General features: G+C 27.2%; 2 protein-coding genes across 3 annotated transcripts in view; one reads left to right on the top strand and one right to left on the bottom strand.

Moving 5' to 3' along the window:
* Nucleotides 1-805: 805 nt before the first annotated feature.
* On the top strand, nucleotides 806-12,046 carry LOC107440527 (mitochondrial ribosomal protein S18A). Its single transcript, XM_016053483.3, has 4 exons — nucleotides 806-1,031; nucleotides 4,271-4,407; nucleotides 6,520-6,643; nucleotides 11,885-12,046. The coding sequence occupies exons 1-4, from the start codon at nucleotides 914-916 to the stop codon at nucleotides 11,959-11,961; spliced, it is 456 nt and encodes a 151-aa protein (XP_015908969.1). The 5' UTR covers nucleotides 806-913; the 3' UTR covers nucleotides 11,962-12,046.
* A 103-nt stretch (nucleotides 12,047-12,149) lies between these two features.
* Nucleotides 12,150-15,797, bottom strand: part of LOC107440528 (protein phosphatase 1 regulatory subunit 14C) — a 65,178-nt gene continuing 61,530 nt past the window's right edge. For both annotated transcript variants that reach the window (XM_071181505.1, XM_043040222.2), the window contains exons 3-5: nucleotides 15,037-15,126; nucleotides 13,826-13,867; nucleotides 12,150-12,559 (exon numbers count right to left, since the gene is read on the bottom strand). In XM_071181505.1, the coding sequence (XP_071037606.1) occupies nucleotides 12,518-12,559; nucleotides 13,826-13,867; nucleotides 15,037-15,126 (174 nt within the window). In that variant the 3' untranslated portion in view covers nucleotides 12,150-12,517. The remainder of the gene's footprint in view (nucleotides 12,560-13,825; nucleotides 13,868-15,036; nucleotides 15,127-15,797) is intronic.

The following is a 15,797-nucleotide window of genomic DNA, read 5'->3' as shown; positions in this document are numbered from 1 at the left end:
AAAAAATTTCTTTTTAATTTACTGCTCTTGTCTTTTCAATATTTTAAGCAATATAAATGCTAAGCTTCCCTAAGAAAAATAATCTTTTGATTGTTAATAAGAAGCTACGGGATAACAGACCCGCAAAAAACTGGTCAATCAGATTCACATTCGCCTTTCTCACTGGTTGTAATTTTTTAGTTTTCAAAAGAGTAGAACTCTCCACTGATTTACGATCGCAACGCTCAAATCCGCCATTTGGGGAAAACGACCAATTCCATGTCTTGACCCTTCCCTTTTTCTCCTCTTTTCAGTTTTATAGGAATGTACTGCATGCTCCTTCTCAATATTTTTCTTATTTACTTGTCAAAAATATTTTTTTAAATTTCCACCACGTTTTCTTTTAAAACCATGTTTAATGTAGTTTCTATTTCCATATAGTATCTGAACTTAAAAGTTTTTAACTCATTTGAAAATCAAGTCAAGAAAGAAGGTTATTAGTTTCTGCCTTGATTTTCAAATCGATTAAAAACTTTTAACTTAGGAAACTACGAGGCACATTGAACATAGTTCTAAAAGAAAACGTCGTGGAAATTTTAAAAAAAATATATGACAATTAAATAAGAAAAACAATAAGAAGGGGGAAAATATCGTAGTACATCCCTATACAACTGAGAAGATGAGAAGGATAGGAGAGGTTAAACATGGAACCAGTCTACTCCCCAGATGACGCATTCGAGCGTTGGCAAATGCGGAAAAAATTGTTATCAGTGAGAATGATACTTTAGTATGAGCAAGAAATAACCGAAAAAGAAATAAGCAACCAGAAACGCAGTATCGTAAACATAGAAATCGTAAATAAATGAATTCCAACAAAAATATGTAATTTCGTATTGTGATATTATTTTTCATTGCCATTAAAAACTAACTTAAGATGGGATTAAAATTATTAATTCAATTTGTTAGAGACTCTAAGAAATTAATGAAGTATTCACTGCTTCAACAATATACTCGTCCCTTTTCTATATCTTCTGTGAATCGTTTAAAAGAAAGTATGTACTGTATTCTTACCGAGAAATGTTACTTTGTGAATTCAAAATATTATTAAAAAGTCATAGATACTTGAAATTAAATTGAATTTTCGATTTAGATTTACAGATAATTACACAAAATCAGTTGACATCACAGTTTTATGAAAAAAAGTGTATCGAAATTAATTTATAATATGTTTGTTAAACACATAAAGATTGTGTGTCTTGGTTTGAAAACAAAAAGAAATAAATGCAAAAGGTATCTTGAACAACTGTAAAAGTTACGTTAAGGTAGCGATGTAATGCTTGTTGTATTTACTATATATTCAGATCAAAATATAAAAGAAACTCAAAATACGAATTTACTACTCTTTAGGAGGAATCGTTTTAGTAAAAATTGTCGAGTTCATTATTTAAAAGTGAAAATTTTTAATAATTCAGTGTGCATTTTATATTTGAAGGTTTGTTCCAATGAAATATAGTAAATGGTAGTCAACTGTATCGTTATCAATCTGTTGTTGAAGTAAAGAAGAAAAATAATTTTTTGAGCATATATTCACAATGTTTAGGTATATAAGGTGTTAAAAACTTCATTTTTCTGTTAATTTCTTTTTAATTCTTTCTCAATTATTAATAATTATGATAGTGGTAAAGCATTTGACCCTTTCACCAAGCTACACTATATGGCTTCACTTTCTCAACGTTAAGCCTACTCCAGAGCTCTCCCTGGGAATAGAGAAGGGCAGGGTGCTTCTCCACAGATAGAGGCACTTTGAGTTTTGAAAGGGCACTCATCTAATACCATTAAAATTTATCAAAATGTATAATATTATCTATGTGTATTACAATTTTAAATTACTCTCTTGTACTATTTTATGTGTATATTTCAATAAGTAATTCTCACTCTTTATCAAAATTAAGAGAAAAATTTGTAGTTTATAAAAACTAATTAAAGCTATACTAAAAAACAATTTCTGTGCATAATTTTATTTTTTAAAAAAAGGTGAACTTCAAAAAAAAAATATATTCATTGATAAGCAGCTTGAAAGCTTTTTCTATTATTTAACTTGAAAATTATAATAAAATGAACATTTAATGGTGCCTTTTTTCAAAAAAAGGCATTTATTTAAAAAATATTAACATTTCAAATCACTTCCATTAATGGCGATCGAAATGGGCTGCAGGTGGCGTAGAGCAGAACTCTTTTCCTATGGCAACACTTCACATGCTTTCCCCATTAGCGTGTGCAAAGTCATAGAGAGTATGTTTTCTATGGTAATTAACTTGAAAAACTATATGGAACTGAAAACTACATTAAACATAGTTCTAAAGAAAAGTATCATGGAAATTTTAAAAAATATTTTTATTAAATAAAAAGGAAAAATATTAAGAAAAGGGAAAATATTGTAGTACATTCCTATACAACTGAAAAGAGGAGGGAAGGGAGAAGCGCTAAAGGCATGAAACCGGTCTCTCCCCAGATGGCGTGTTCGAGTGTTACGATCGCGAAATGTACTTCTCCCAAAAAACGAAAAATTTATAAAAATTAAACAGTTGAGAATAATCCTAACAAGGTAAATATTTGTAATAATAATCAAAATTAGACCTATATACACAGATAATTTTACCAGTGTGTTATTATTATTTAAACAGTGAATTAATTTTATTTAAATGGAATATGAATAAAAAATGGTAGTGTTTTTAAGGGATGGCAGCTTATTTTTACAAAACTGTCAAAGAGGTCACATTTATTGGATCAAAGGGCAGGCAGGATGGGCAACCCTTCTAAATATGCTTAGAAAAAACATTGTCTACTCCTTTCTAATCTATAGCTGGCATGGCATAAGCAAATACCATCACAGAAATATTCCTCTATAGTGCTGTGTGATTCTTGCCGAAATAAAATCATATTTTAATTTTTATGTTCCAATACTTGTCTTCAACCCAAACTGCACTTTAATAAAAATAAAATATTGTCCCTCCCCTTGTATACCTTGGCTGCCTCAACAGCTGACAAACGCCACCTCCTCCTATCCATGGAAACTCCCTTCCAATTTCTAATCTTTAGTGTTTTCAGGTTATTTTCGATATGGTTGAGCCATCTAGTTAGTCTACCTCTTGGACGTGACCCCACGGGGTTCTTAAGATGGTGAAATAGTCCTCAAAGATCATAAAAAACTAATAATAAATAGCTGATGGGATTTGTGCTTGGGTAACTGAAAAGTGTCATTAAAAGATTAGTCTAGAAAATGTTCATTCTGTTAGCTTAAAAATTATATTATGCTTTAGTAAAGTGATATAAATACACGACTCATTTATTTTTTACAGTTGTTTCGTAACATGTTTGTCATGATAGAGTATAAAGTGAGTACCGTTAAGAATGTTTTATGGTGTCATCCAAGGTACTAAAATAGTCATTGTATAAGGCAAAGCCATGAGTGATTTCTGAACTGTTTCAAATTAAAAATAATTATGTAATATTTTTAATTTGAGTTAATTAATAAAAAACATTCTCTAGAAATAAATTAAGAATGGATTAGAGAGGAATATCTTATACCTATCGAAATTTCAATATTTAAATAAAGCAAATTGAAAATTAAACAGTATGGATTTGTAGTAACTGAACTATCTGTAAACAATTGTGATTACTGGAAATAAAATATTGTATCAAATTTCTATGAATTACAATTATAGAAATTCTTCTAGTATTTAGACTTTACTGTTTCTCTTAATCCAATTATTGATCTAACAAGTCCTATCATTTAATGAGTTGTTATGAAGGTGTCATTTCACAAAGACTGTATTTCACTATAAAAAATTTTAACATTGATCAATGTGTCCCAAGTGTGGAGATGTAATTCAATCAGTGATATGTTTTTAAAAGAAATAGGAAATGCATCTATGACAAATTAGTAAATTTCAATATTTCAAGAAACTGTATAAAGTAATTTTTATTTTGACCCAATAGTTTTACCTGAACATTTAAGTTTTTAATATATTTAATACTATTCAATTTTTAATGATATTTTAATTTATAAGATAAACTTTCTCTTGCTCTTGATGTGCTGCTGTCATACTGACACTCATGTTTCATACCTAATTTCTCTCATACAGTTGATAGTACTTTGTATACTGCCCTTCTTTGTATCTCTAATACATACCAATCAGAAACTTTTCCTTATTATGTAGGAGGACCTTAAAACTTTAGTACTACCACTAAATTAATAAAAATTATTGAATCACTTATTTTTCTATTGTAGTTGTTAGAACTGAAACTGAAAATCAAATTGTCATTGAGGGTGTGAAAGTAAAATCAGAAAGAGAAGGAAAACTTTTGAATTTGAATCGTGGTGGCTGTCCATTATGTAAACTTGGTCTTAAGAACCTTAAACATTCAGTAAGTTTATAATTTATTTTTATTTTTTGTTGTCTGTTTTCTATGGTAATTGTATTATGTCGCAGAAAATTCTTGCATTTTTTGTTATTTTGATCTTTAATGTAAATTGAATTGATTCAAACGAACTTTTGTCGCTAAATATCTATTATAATCTTGTAAATTTATTAATGTGACAAAGCAAAAATAAATTGTCTTTATTTATTCCTAGGAATGTAAAGCTGAATTTTTAAAAAATGTGCCTTCTAAAACAGTGGCGTAGTTCTCATGTATGTTCGTGGAAGGTTATCGGTTATCTCCTTCTAATATATATATTAGAAACTTTTTATATCTATATCCTACTTACTTACCGAACAATAGTTCATTAACCAAGTAATATATATAATTTCGTTGGGGTCCCCCAAACGCTCTCCGAAACTACTCTATCGTGCTAAACGTAATATTAGTGTATTATTACAAGTTGATTAGAGTAATTTTTTTTTTATAGGTTCAATAAAATTCTTTAATGTTTTCAACTTCCGATTTCTATGGAACACAAATTATTGCACAACCTGCAACCTTCAGTTTATATATTTGTTTATAAATGTATATATAAGTTAGCTTTATATATAGCAGCTTTAGTGCTTAATATTATCTCTTATTAACTTACTTTTGTTTTTGCTTTTTTTTTTTTAATTCATTTTTCTAATTTCGTGTGTTTGGATGTTGCTCTTTGAGCTTATTTTTATATATTTGAACAGTAAATAAGTTAGTGCCTACTAAATACTAAATCTTTGAATCTTCAGTGAATAAATTAAATGAACTTGAGACACAGTTGTAGGTTTAAACTTGTTCATTACTTGTTCTCTCATTATGTTAATAATTATATCTATGACTTTGTGTTATTATTACTGGTGCACATTTCTTAACTCAGAAGGTGGGATTTATGTAAAAACCACCTTTTACTTTAAAATATGCTCCAAAAATTTCTAAACTCTACATAGAAATGTATGATCGTTATTCTCGTATTGTTAATAATTATTAAGTGCGTAATTTTATTCCCATTTGTTTCTTATTAATTAATATTTTTATTAAAGTTCAATATCAATTTATTAGTAAAGTCGGCTACATGCATAGTTTGCTACCTATTACTAACCAATATATTTGAAATTTTTAAAATTTTCTAAATTGTTTATTGTAAGCAATTAGTTAAAGAATTGTAGAATTTTTTTAGCAAAATAATTACATAGAAAAAAATAAACCTTTTTTTTTTCTCCTCTACTATGGTAAAAGTATAGTTGTTTTTGCAAAAAAATTTTTAATCAAAGATAATTAGAGTAATAATAAACTATGATTTATAAAAAAACTTGATTAAAATATTCAAAAATTAATTTTAAAAAATTTCAAATAAGCAACAATATATACCATAACATTGAAATAAAGTAATTTATGTCTATGGTGTTTAACCTTTAGCATACAAGCATGTGTTAAGTGCAAATTTTAATAATTATGTAAGAGACTGTAGTTTTTTAAAGCAATATTATAAATATAAAAATTCATTGCAATAAAAAGCAAAAATAATATTGCAAACTAAGTTTCTTCTTCTACTGAGGGTGTTAACTTTAGTTTATTATGCTTTGCGTAAACCAGACTTCAAATTCTTTAATTACAAAGAAAATTTTATACAATCATCATTTAATTCCTAAAAAAAAGTTGTATGGCAGCTAGTAAATAAATATTTGGTATCAATTTTTAAATTATATTTGAAGAATAAAGATTATAATATCAATCTTGTGAACCATAGACAAACCACTGGAATGGACATGCCAATGTCTCTTTGCAGTAATATAGGTACAATTTGTAATCTTCATATAAAGAGTTCCACTTTAATACAAAAATTAATTAATAGAAATATGAATTATTGACCAAAGAAAATGTAAATAGTTAAGTTTAATAAGAAACAAATCTTTAAACATTCTGGAATATACTTTATGATTATTTTATAATGTTTTTTTATTTATTTAAGAAGAAAATGCCAATCCTTGGAAATTTCTTATGGACTGGCGCACAGTGAATTTAGAATACATTTAAAATATATTATAATTAGTATTCTCAAAGTATTGTTTTCTTTTGTAGGATATTTTAATTATAAGTCAGTTTATTAACTCTGATGGTACTTTGATACCCCAGCATATAACAGGTTTATGTAACAAGCAACATTTTCGTGTTAGAAGAGCAGTTGCTTTAGCTCAAAGGGCTGGTATGTATGACTTTCTTCTTTCTATCTAATTTCTAGGAGTAAAAAAAATCTTGATAGAAATAATTATTTTGAAGTGAAATCTCAGTTGAGAGGGCACTCTTGGAACTAAAAAAATTATCGATTTGCAGGAAGGGTACACTAATTATGAAGGTTTGTTTTCAGAATGATTACAACAAAATAGAATTTATAATAACGATTTACAGTGCATAAAAAATAGATGAAGAAATTTAATGTATATACGGTGAAACCTCAATTCAGTTAAATGGATACTCATCGGACCGAAAAAATTTCCCGTTTCTGGTAAGGGTACCCTGATATTTTTTGAATATTTTCAATGATATAGAAATAATTCATTTACAATAACTATCCACAAGGACACTTATTTAAACTTTCAAAAATATTTTTTTTTTGTACAAAAAGAATATATGAAAAAGTTTAATATAAATACTTTATTCTAGATGTAGCTACAGATAAATGAATATAATTCTCCTATTAACACAAATATTCAAGTTAGTCATATGATATCGAATAGGAGTTTCATTTTCTCTCCTTTTTTTGTAAAGATAAGGCAAGATGACAGGAGAAAGATTGGTTCTTTAGTAGTTAAATAGCTTAAAAGTATTTTTAGTTATGGATAAGACAAAAAATTTACATGCACTATAAAAAATTTAATAATGGTGAAAAGTTGATTTTTTATTTTTTCGCAATTTAAAGCAGAAACAGTTTTTTTTTCTTCTTTAATTTAGGAAAAATAGTGTCTGGTTTGAAGAGATAAAAAATAACATTTCAGGGCAAAGATGAGTGTCTGCTTTGTAGAGAATGTACATAATGGTTTATTCATAGAAGATTCATGGATTGATAAAATAAATGAAAAATATGTGTGTATTGAGAGGAGTCTGTTTCGCAGGTGTGTCTGTAACAGGAGGTTTCACTGTATATATATTACATGCCTTTTTTATATTTGTTGAAAAGAAAGATGTAATATAAATTTGTTTTAAATAGCTGTGACTTACTATATCTTCGTAGCACATTTTAAAATTATTTATCATTTTCGCACCAATTTCACAATTTTTAGATGATAAAAAATATCATTGTTCTTCAATTCAAGTTTGAGCATCACATAAAATTTTCACTTTTGGTTCTTTTTCAAAAAGCATCCATTAAGTATCAGTTTCTTCATTATGACTCTTGACATCATTATTTGCAACTATTTCAACAATTTTAATTCACATTTAAATCATTTTTTTGACAATCAATGTTTCTAGAATCATCATTTATGACACATTCATGCAGCAATACCTCCCTGAGGGTAAATCTCTGGTGATGCATAGAAAAATAAAAAGAATGTATCTGTAAAGCACCAAGTCTTATAGAGTTACTGTACTCACCAGGGCTCGAAAAACAGCCCGTCTGCCCGTCCTCGGTGGTCAAAAATTCGCCGCGGACAATAAATTTCGCAAGTCCGACGTCTGAGCGGACGGCCATTTTCCCGTTAATGTTCATGATACATTTTCAATTTTGGTTATCTTACAAGGGGCTTTTCAGCAATGAACTTACAAAAAAAAAACAGTACGTACTGGTCTTAAACAAGAAGCGTTAAACGCAACTATGAACATCTACCTAAATGGAAAACCTCATTCAGATTTCTGTGCAGAAACCTTTGTAAATCATTGGCTTGATTGTGGAACTGGCAAACGTCATATTATTTAATTAATTTAAAAAACTTAGTACCCTCGGATAAATTGACATTCCAGATAACTTGACCTTCGTCATTTAAATTAATTTTAAAAATAAATTATAATTATCATAAAAGAAATAAATTACTTCATAAAAGAAATACTAGGTTACTATTAGTATACTAGTATTTCTTTTATTACTGTATAATGTAATCCTAGTAACTACTAATTCATTATGCAATTCATATATAATAAATAAGAGAAAATTATATTTTATTTATTTAGAAGCTACGGGTTAGTTTCAAAAGAGGGCGGGTATATAGTTGGGCAAGCCGTCCTCAGGGACGGGTAAAATTTCTGAGTTTTTTCGAGCCCTGGTACTCACAATGGATCATTTGCCAAGAATCTGAATTAATGTTTAATTTATTCATATTCTTCACCTCAATGATTAGATTTCTGTTCCTTTTTTTTTAACTCAGCTGTATTAAGCACGAGGGACAAATTGATTAGAATAAGAAAGGAACTTTTAGTGAGGAAGTAAAATCGAGAACATTAAATGCACCATTTTAACTTGTTGTGTCTCAGAAACTGTGTCATCCAGATTAAAAGCCAAAAAAGATGTTGCTGTCTGAAATATTTCACATGAGCGGCATCATCTTCTTTCCTTTCTTACAAAAATAAAGGAAGATCAGAGAATAATAATTTATTCTTTAGTAGTGAAATAGCTTAACAATATTTTTAGTTCTGGCAATTAGTTATAGATAAGGCAAAAAATTTAAAAGCTGTAAAAATGGTGAAAAGGTACATATATTTTTTTATTAATTTATTTGAAGTTTTAAGTAGGAATAGCTTTTTCCAAACAGAGTTTTAGAGAAAGTGGTGTCCAGTCTTAAGAGATTAAAAATAAAGCTTCAGGGCATAAATGACTATCTGGTTCCAGTGATGGGAGTGTCTGCTTTGCAGAGAGGGTACATATTGGTTTATTCATAGAAGAATCACAACGAATTAAAAGATGTTCGTAATAAGAGATGACAATAATCTGACTTTTCACTGTATTTGTTACATATTTTTAAAAATTGTTTTATTGTATTAAGTGTTTTTAAAAATTATATTGAAAGTTTATAAATATACCAACTGGAATTGCTAAGGGGAAAATTTTAAAAAATAACAAAAGGGAGAAGAGCATTGTTAGCATTTTGTTCTCTTAGTAAGATATAAAATGTTAGTTCTCATAAGTTTTGATTAAAGTTTTTCCAATATTTATTAATAATTTTATATTCAGCAAATGTTTTTAATTTATTCCATGAAGCATGTGCAGAAAGCCTTTGGTTAGGGTTAAATTTAAGATATAATTTGCTTCAGAATGTTTTTTGAAACTCAAATTATTTACCTAATTCATTTGTGACTTGAATATAGAATTTTATTATCGTGCAATACCTACTAGAATTTTTAAAGTGTATTTTGGTATTGTCAAATTTGAGCATAATGCCCTTATTGAGCCCTGTTATTCTATTGAATTACATCTTGAAGTACCATTTTGATTTGCTGGAAAATAGCTTGATTTCATTGATTAAATTCAATTAAATTTACTCTTTGGCTGTCCTGCATGTGGAAAACCATAGTTTTGAGTTACATGCTTTCTTGCATAGCAGACCAAAATTTCTTTTGTGTTGTTATTCTGAAAAACAGTGATATGACTCTCAAGTGTTCACTCTTGGTAATGAATTGGTCATCCTGAGAGGGGTGTCCTTGTTAGTTAAATTTTCTTTTTACTGAATATGGCTTTCCCACTACCCATTATTTTCCCATAGCATAACATTAATAAAGAAAAAACCACTTAAAATTCGAAATTTTGTTACTGTTCAGCAGCCAGTTATAACATTTTTAAAGTGGCCACTTTTTGAAAAATTTAAAACTTAAAATGATTGAAAATCTGTTGATATTAATAATGTAAAATATATCTTTTGGAGCATTTCTAAAGTAGTAAATATTATAAAGTTGGTTTCTAAAATAAAGCAAAATTTTAAGAAACAAGATGGAAATAAAGAAATTTTAAGAATATTCAAAAATATTCATAATAATTTTATATTTATTAACACAATAGCAATAAAACGCACAAGGGAGCATTTTCGGAAAAAAAAAGTGGTGACTGGAAAACAATATTTTAATCACTACTATTTACATATGGTGGCAGTAGTGACAGTAAATTTTGCCTTGTTGCACTCAGTCTATGCTTTAATTCATTATTCAAAATGGCTCTCTTAAATTGAAATGTCCTATTTATTTATATCAAGCTTTTTTAACCCATTAGTGCCCACTATCACTTTTTCAGTGATGGTTTTAAAATTGCAATATATTTAGAATAATTTTTTCAGCATAAATTATTTCCATATTCTTTTCTTGTTTTATTAATCACAGCATATACCAAGTGATTAGTTGCTAACATAACCTAACCTTTTTAATTTTCAATTTGAGGTCAGAAATATTGTTTTGCTATGTTCAGAAGAAAACTCTCAATAGTAAGTCGGTAATTAAGTAAGTCCCAAAAGTTTGAAAAAATTTATCATTTTTTAAATAAAACAATCAGAGTTCTTTTTCTCTTTAGTATTTTTTTATGTTAATTCTGGAATTGCAAATGTTAATAATTTGACATGGTATTGTTAAAAACTTAACATTATACTTCAGGCATTTTATTTTCCAAAACAAATACAAAATTGAGGCGTTCCTTGAAAATTTTTAAAAAATAATGCTGACACTTTTTAGAAAAATGCATACTAATAATAAATAACAGGCTTATATCTCCCCGCCCCTCTAATTTAATGAATAGGCTACCATTGGCCGCAAATTTTTGTTAGCTACAAACGCTGCTGATAATAATGCATGCTGCTAAATATTTTTCAAATTTTGAAATGAATAACTGGCAATAAAAAATATATATAATTGCACAATAATCAAATAAGAAATTTTGTTTTGTTTGTAAAATTGTTGTCAACAAATTTACTCAATTTAAACTAATCTGCTTAGTTATGCTTTGACAAAAAAAATTTTAACAAATTTATAAAAAGTGTAAAAGAAAAAGTTTATAAAAAATGTAAATTGAATTTTGTTTTGATAAATATAAATGTAACTGAATGCATTCCAAATATAATTGATATATCTGAACAATTCTGATAATTTGCATATAGTTATGATCTGGTAAAAATGTATTTTTGGATATCTTCCACTTAAACAATTTTGATTGCTTCATTAGTTTACTAATTTCACTCAATTCATCAATACATGAATTTTAAACCATGTTTTTAATCTATCACTGGATAAGACATTTTGCCACAAAAATATTTAAGACAATGCTTCATAATTCATTAGTATGCTAATTTCACTTCATTTATCAATACATATATTTAAAACCATGTTTTTAAATGACCACAGGCTGGATATTTTACCACAAAAATATTGTTAAGATAATTATAAATGCGTCATTAGTTTGCTGTTTTTTTTTTAATTTATCAATGCATTAATTTTAGATCCTTTTTTAAATTATTGTTTTAAACTTTTCTCATTGCAGGTCTCATACCTAAATCACCAGGCACTCCTATATTTGGTGATTGGGAGAAATACAACACCTATTTTAAGAAATTTTAGTCCTTTGAAACAACTTATCTTATGTTAAAAATACTTAATGTAGACAATTTTTTAATCGTTTGAAAAATAAACTGACTTTACTAAATTTTTTACCCTATTCTTTTTGCTTGCAGTTATCATTATTAATTTATTAATCTTTTTATCACTGTTCATTTTAAAATTAATAATGAATACCATGGATAAAACTATTGATGAAAGACTTATTTTATTGCATGATAACATTTAAAATGTCATGTACAAAGATTGTGAAATTATAAATAAATATCTTATAACATAAAACACATAAATGAAGACATTTTCATAATATCCTATCACCCTTATTAATACATTTCTAATAGTTGGTAAACTAAGTTTTTATTATTAAATAGATGCTAAAAATTTTTTTTAAATACATCAAATGCATAAAAAAGATGGTGCATAAGTTTAATTGTATGGACATGATTAAATAATTCTTTGATGACAGAAACATGGATGAAGCATTTCATTCGCATAATGTATGATATGGAGTTTGTATGGAAATCGGAAAGCAGAATTACAGTTACTTAATTCCAGCATCTTACAAAGTTTTTGCTCGTTGAAGTAATTCACAAATGAACTTCTGCAATTAAAAAAAGATAATGTTTGTTAAGTATCATGAGTTCATTAAAAATCTAACATACAATTAAAAAGAAGAGACTCTTAATTTTTATGATATTGTATTAATTGGAAAATCATTCAGACGTTTGTATAACATTTTTTAAATATATTTTATTTTAAAATGTCAAGAATAATATAACATTTTCATAATAACTTATAAGTGAAGTCAAAGTTTTTACATCTAATTCATAGTATAAATTTTTAATAATTTTTAACTTAAGCACTAAATAATTATAATAAGCTGTAATAATTGTTTAGCTTTTTTTCTCATATCATTGAAAGCAAATTTGAAAAATATGGTCTCAGACACACTTAATGTACCTAGACTTGAATATTAACATTAATGTTTAAATTATAGTTACTATAAATTGTAAGCCAGGAAGATTAATTTTAAACTTAAGTTATATAACTTGTAAGCTATGTATTTTAATATTATCATATATGGAATATTAATGTGTTTATAAGTAATTTATAAAAATAAAATAAAGCTTTCAAATAATAACAGTATTTTATACTCATTGTGTAAAAAAATATAGAAATGTGAAAAAAAATATATTTATCATTTAGAAATATGCTTGTAGTTATTAAGTTAGGTAATGTAAAGAAAAAAAAGACACAAAAAGTTGAATTTCTAATTAGTTGCATATTGGATGATTAATTACTTAATTTAATCAAAATGTAATGAACTAGTGGTATTGATAATTAATATCCATTGACTGAAATAAACTATACACAAAATCATAGCAAAAATATTGATAAGCCAATTTGAATATAATTAATATTATAAAAATATAGTCTGTCTCTCATAAGATAAACAGTAGAAAGCTTATATGTGATTAAAAACTTCATTAGCTTCAAAAAAAAAATAATAAGTAGTTATAAAAGTCTACATGTTTCAACAGCTCAAACATTTGTGACCATTTTCAAGACTTGCCAGGCGTGAATAAGAAAAACAAAGATTTTTGTCTTCCTCATTAACTCATTTTCTAATTCAACAAAATATCAAGTTTCAAAATGTATTTCAAGCAATCAAAACTAGGCACCCAATTTTAAGTCTTGCCAGACTTGATTGAGGAAAACAAAAGTTGGCTTTTGTTTTCCTCTTTCATTTATTTTCTAATGCAACATATTATGTTACACAAAAAGTATAAAATATGTTAAAATATTTCATTTAATTAAATGTTGTGTAAATTCGCTTAAAAAGAAATAAATTAAAATAAGATACTACCTCCACATTTTCTTGTGACTTTTTTGCTCCAATGACTTTTCCCTGCAAAATCAATAAATTATAAAATGTTAATAAATTATAAGAATCAAAGTTCACTGCATAAAAGATAATTAAACCCAATTATTGTTATTTATCTTCAATCATTCACACACTAAATGAAGTTAAAGATTATAAATCTTAATCTGTCAATTCTTGTGGTGCCATTAAAAAATATAGTTAAAGATAATTTAAATATCATTTCAATATAAAATAGTTATCCTAATAAATTTTAGTTAGGTATTCATCCCATTACTATTACTTAAAAAAAAAAAATTCTATTTTAAAATGCTCAACTTTAAACGATGATTATTTCTTAGCATGCATAAATTTACTTCTGTAAATTATTCAAGTTTAACTTACATCGTTCTGACTATTCAGAATTTTCAGGAAGAAGAAAAAATGTTCATATATTAACCATATGGCTAGAATTTAAGGAATATTTAAACCAATTGTAAATTGCTTTCATCAGTGGTTTTATAAAAATATTTGTTATTAAAATAAAAGTGTATTGCTTCTCTTAATATTTATATTTAAAACTTGTATCAAACTTTTATATTTTAAACTCGATATATATTTAATAAACTTTTATGTATTTTTTTCCTATGTATATTATAAATGGGAAATATATATTCCTTTTTATAAATATTTCCTATAAATAAAATATATAAATTTCTATATTTTATAAATAAGAAAATGGTATTTAAACTAAACTAAACTCAGCAGCGCGACAGCCCATAGAGGGCCATGGCCCACTGTGCCCATCTCAGTTTTCTTGACCTTGGGGTCTGGGATGCAGGAACAGATGTTCCGCCCAGTGTTTAGTTCCCAAGCATGCTTGGTACTCATTTATCGACCCACTGAAGGGATGAAAGGCTGAGTCAACCTTGCCCGGCCCGAGGATCGAACCAGGGACCTGTGGCGCGAAGCGCTACCGCTCAGCCACCGAGCGTCAAAATAGTATTTAGCAAATATAAAGTTTATATCTACTAAGAATCACTTTTACTACAAAAACCTAACAATTAAACATGGCGTACGAAAAATTTTATTTTCATCTAATTTTTTTTTAAAATATAATCTTAACCAATTAATCAGATTTAACTAATTAAAATATGCTTAGATTTTAAGTACTTTCAAACAATAGCTACTTAAATTTTTAAGGCAAAACTTCTTACCCCTAACCATGCTTTTCTGTTGAAATCCCCTTCAATATCCAGAAGCTCATCCAAATCTATTTCTACATCATAGCAATTAGAATCTTCTTCCTAAAATAGTGTAATGCATTTATGATATTATCTTACACTATTTCCTATAAGTGTTATCAGAGAAAAAAATATTTTTCCAGAACAATTTCCCTCCATTAATTTTTCAAAAGTGAAATTTTAAACAGTTGAGTGAACAGAAATAATTTATAGCATATTATATTCTAACTAGCATTTTAATTCTGCAAAGTAAACACCCTAAAATTGCTAATGGATTACACGGGGAACAATATTTTTTTATTGTTCCCTGAGATTTTTTAACACATCTTGGATATTTTAACGTCATTGATTCTGCGATTGGTTTGACAAATCATCAGGATTAAAATTCCATAGGGATCCATGGAACTTGGAGTGCTTCCTTATTATGAACTGTTTCTTTGTGCTCTTTTGTACAGGTCATAATAGAGAAGTGCCCCTAGCTATGTACATTTCCGGGCATGGGTTCCTATGCAATTTTAATCCTAATGACATTCCCTAATTCCCCAGTTATATATCAAATTTTAATTTATTTCCCAGAAATCGAATTCTAAATAAAAAAACTTTTTTTAAATTTTATGTACTCAGGAACTATTCAACCGATTTCGCTCAAATTTTGTATTTTGCCATGCAAAATTAAATACTTTAAACTTATATAAAAATTATATACCTTACAATTCAAAAAAATTTTATACTAT

Source organism: Parasteatoda tepidariorum, chromosome 5 (assembly GCF_043381705.1).
Source record: "Parasteatoda tepidariorum isolate YZ-2023 chromosome 5, CAS_Ptep_4.0, whole genome shotgun sequence".
In the NCBI taxonomy this organism is placed as follows: Eukaryota; Metazoa; Arthropoda; class Arachnida; order Araneae; family Theridiidae; genus Parasteatoda; species Parasteatoda tepidariorum.
Note: the sequence above shows the minus strand (reverse complement) of the source record. Positions and strands in the feature narration are given on the sequence as shown.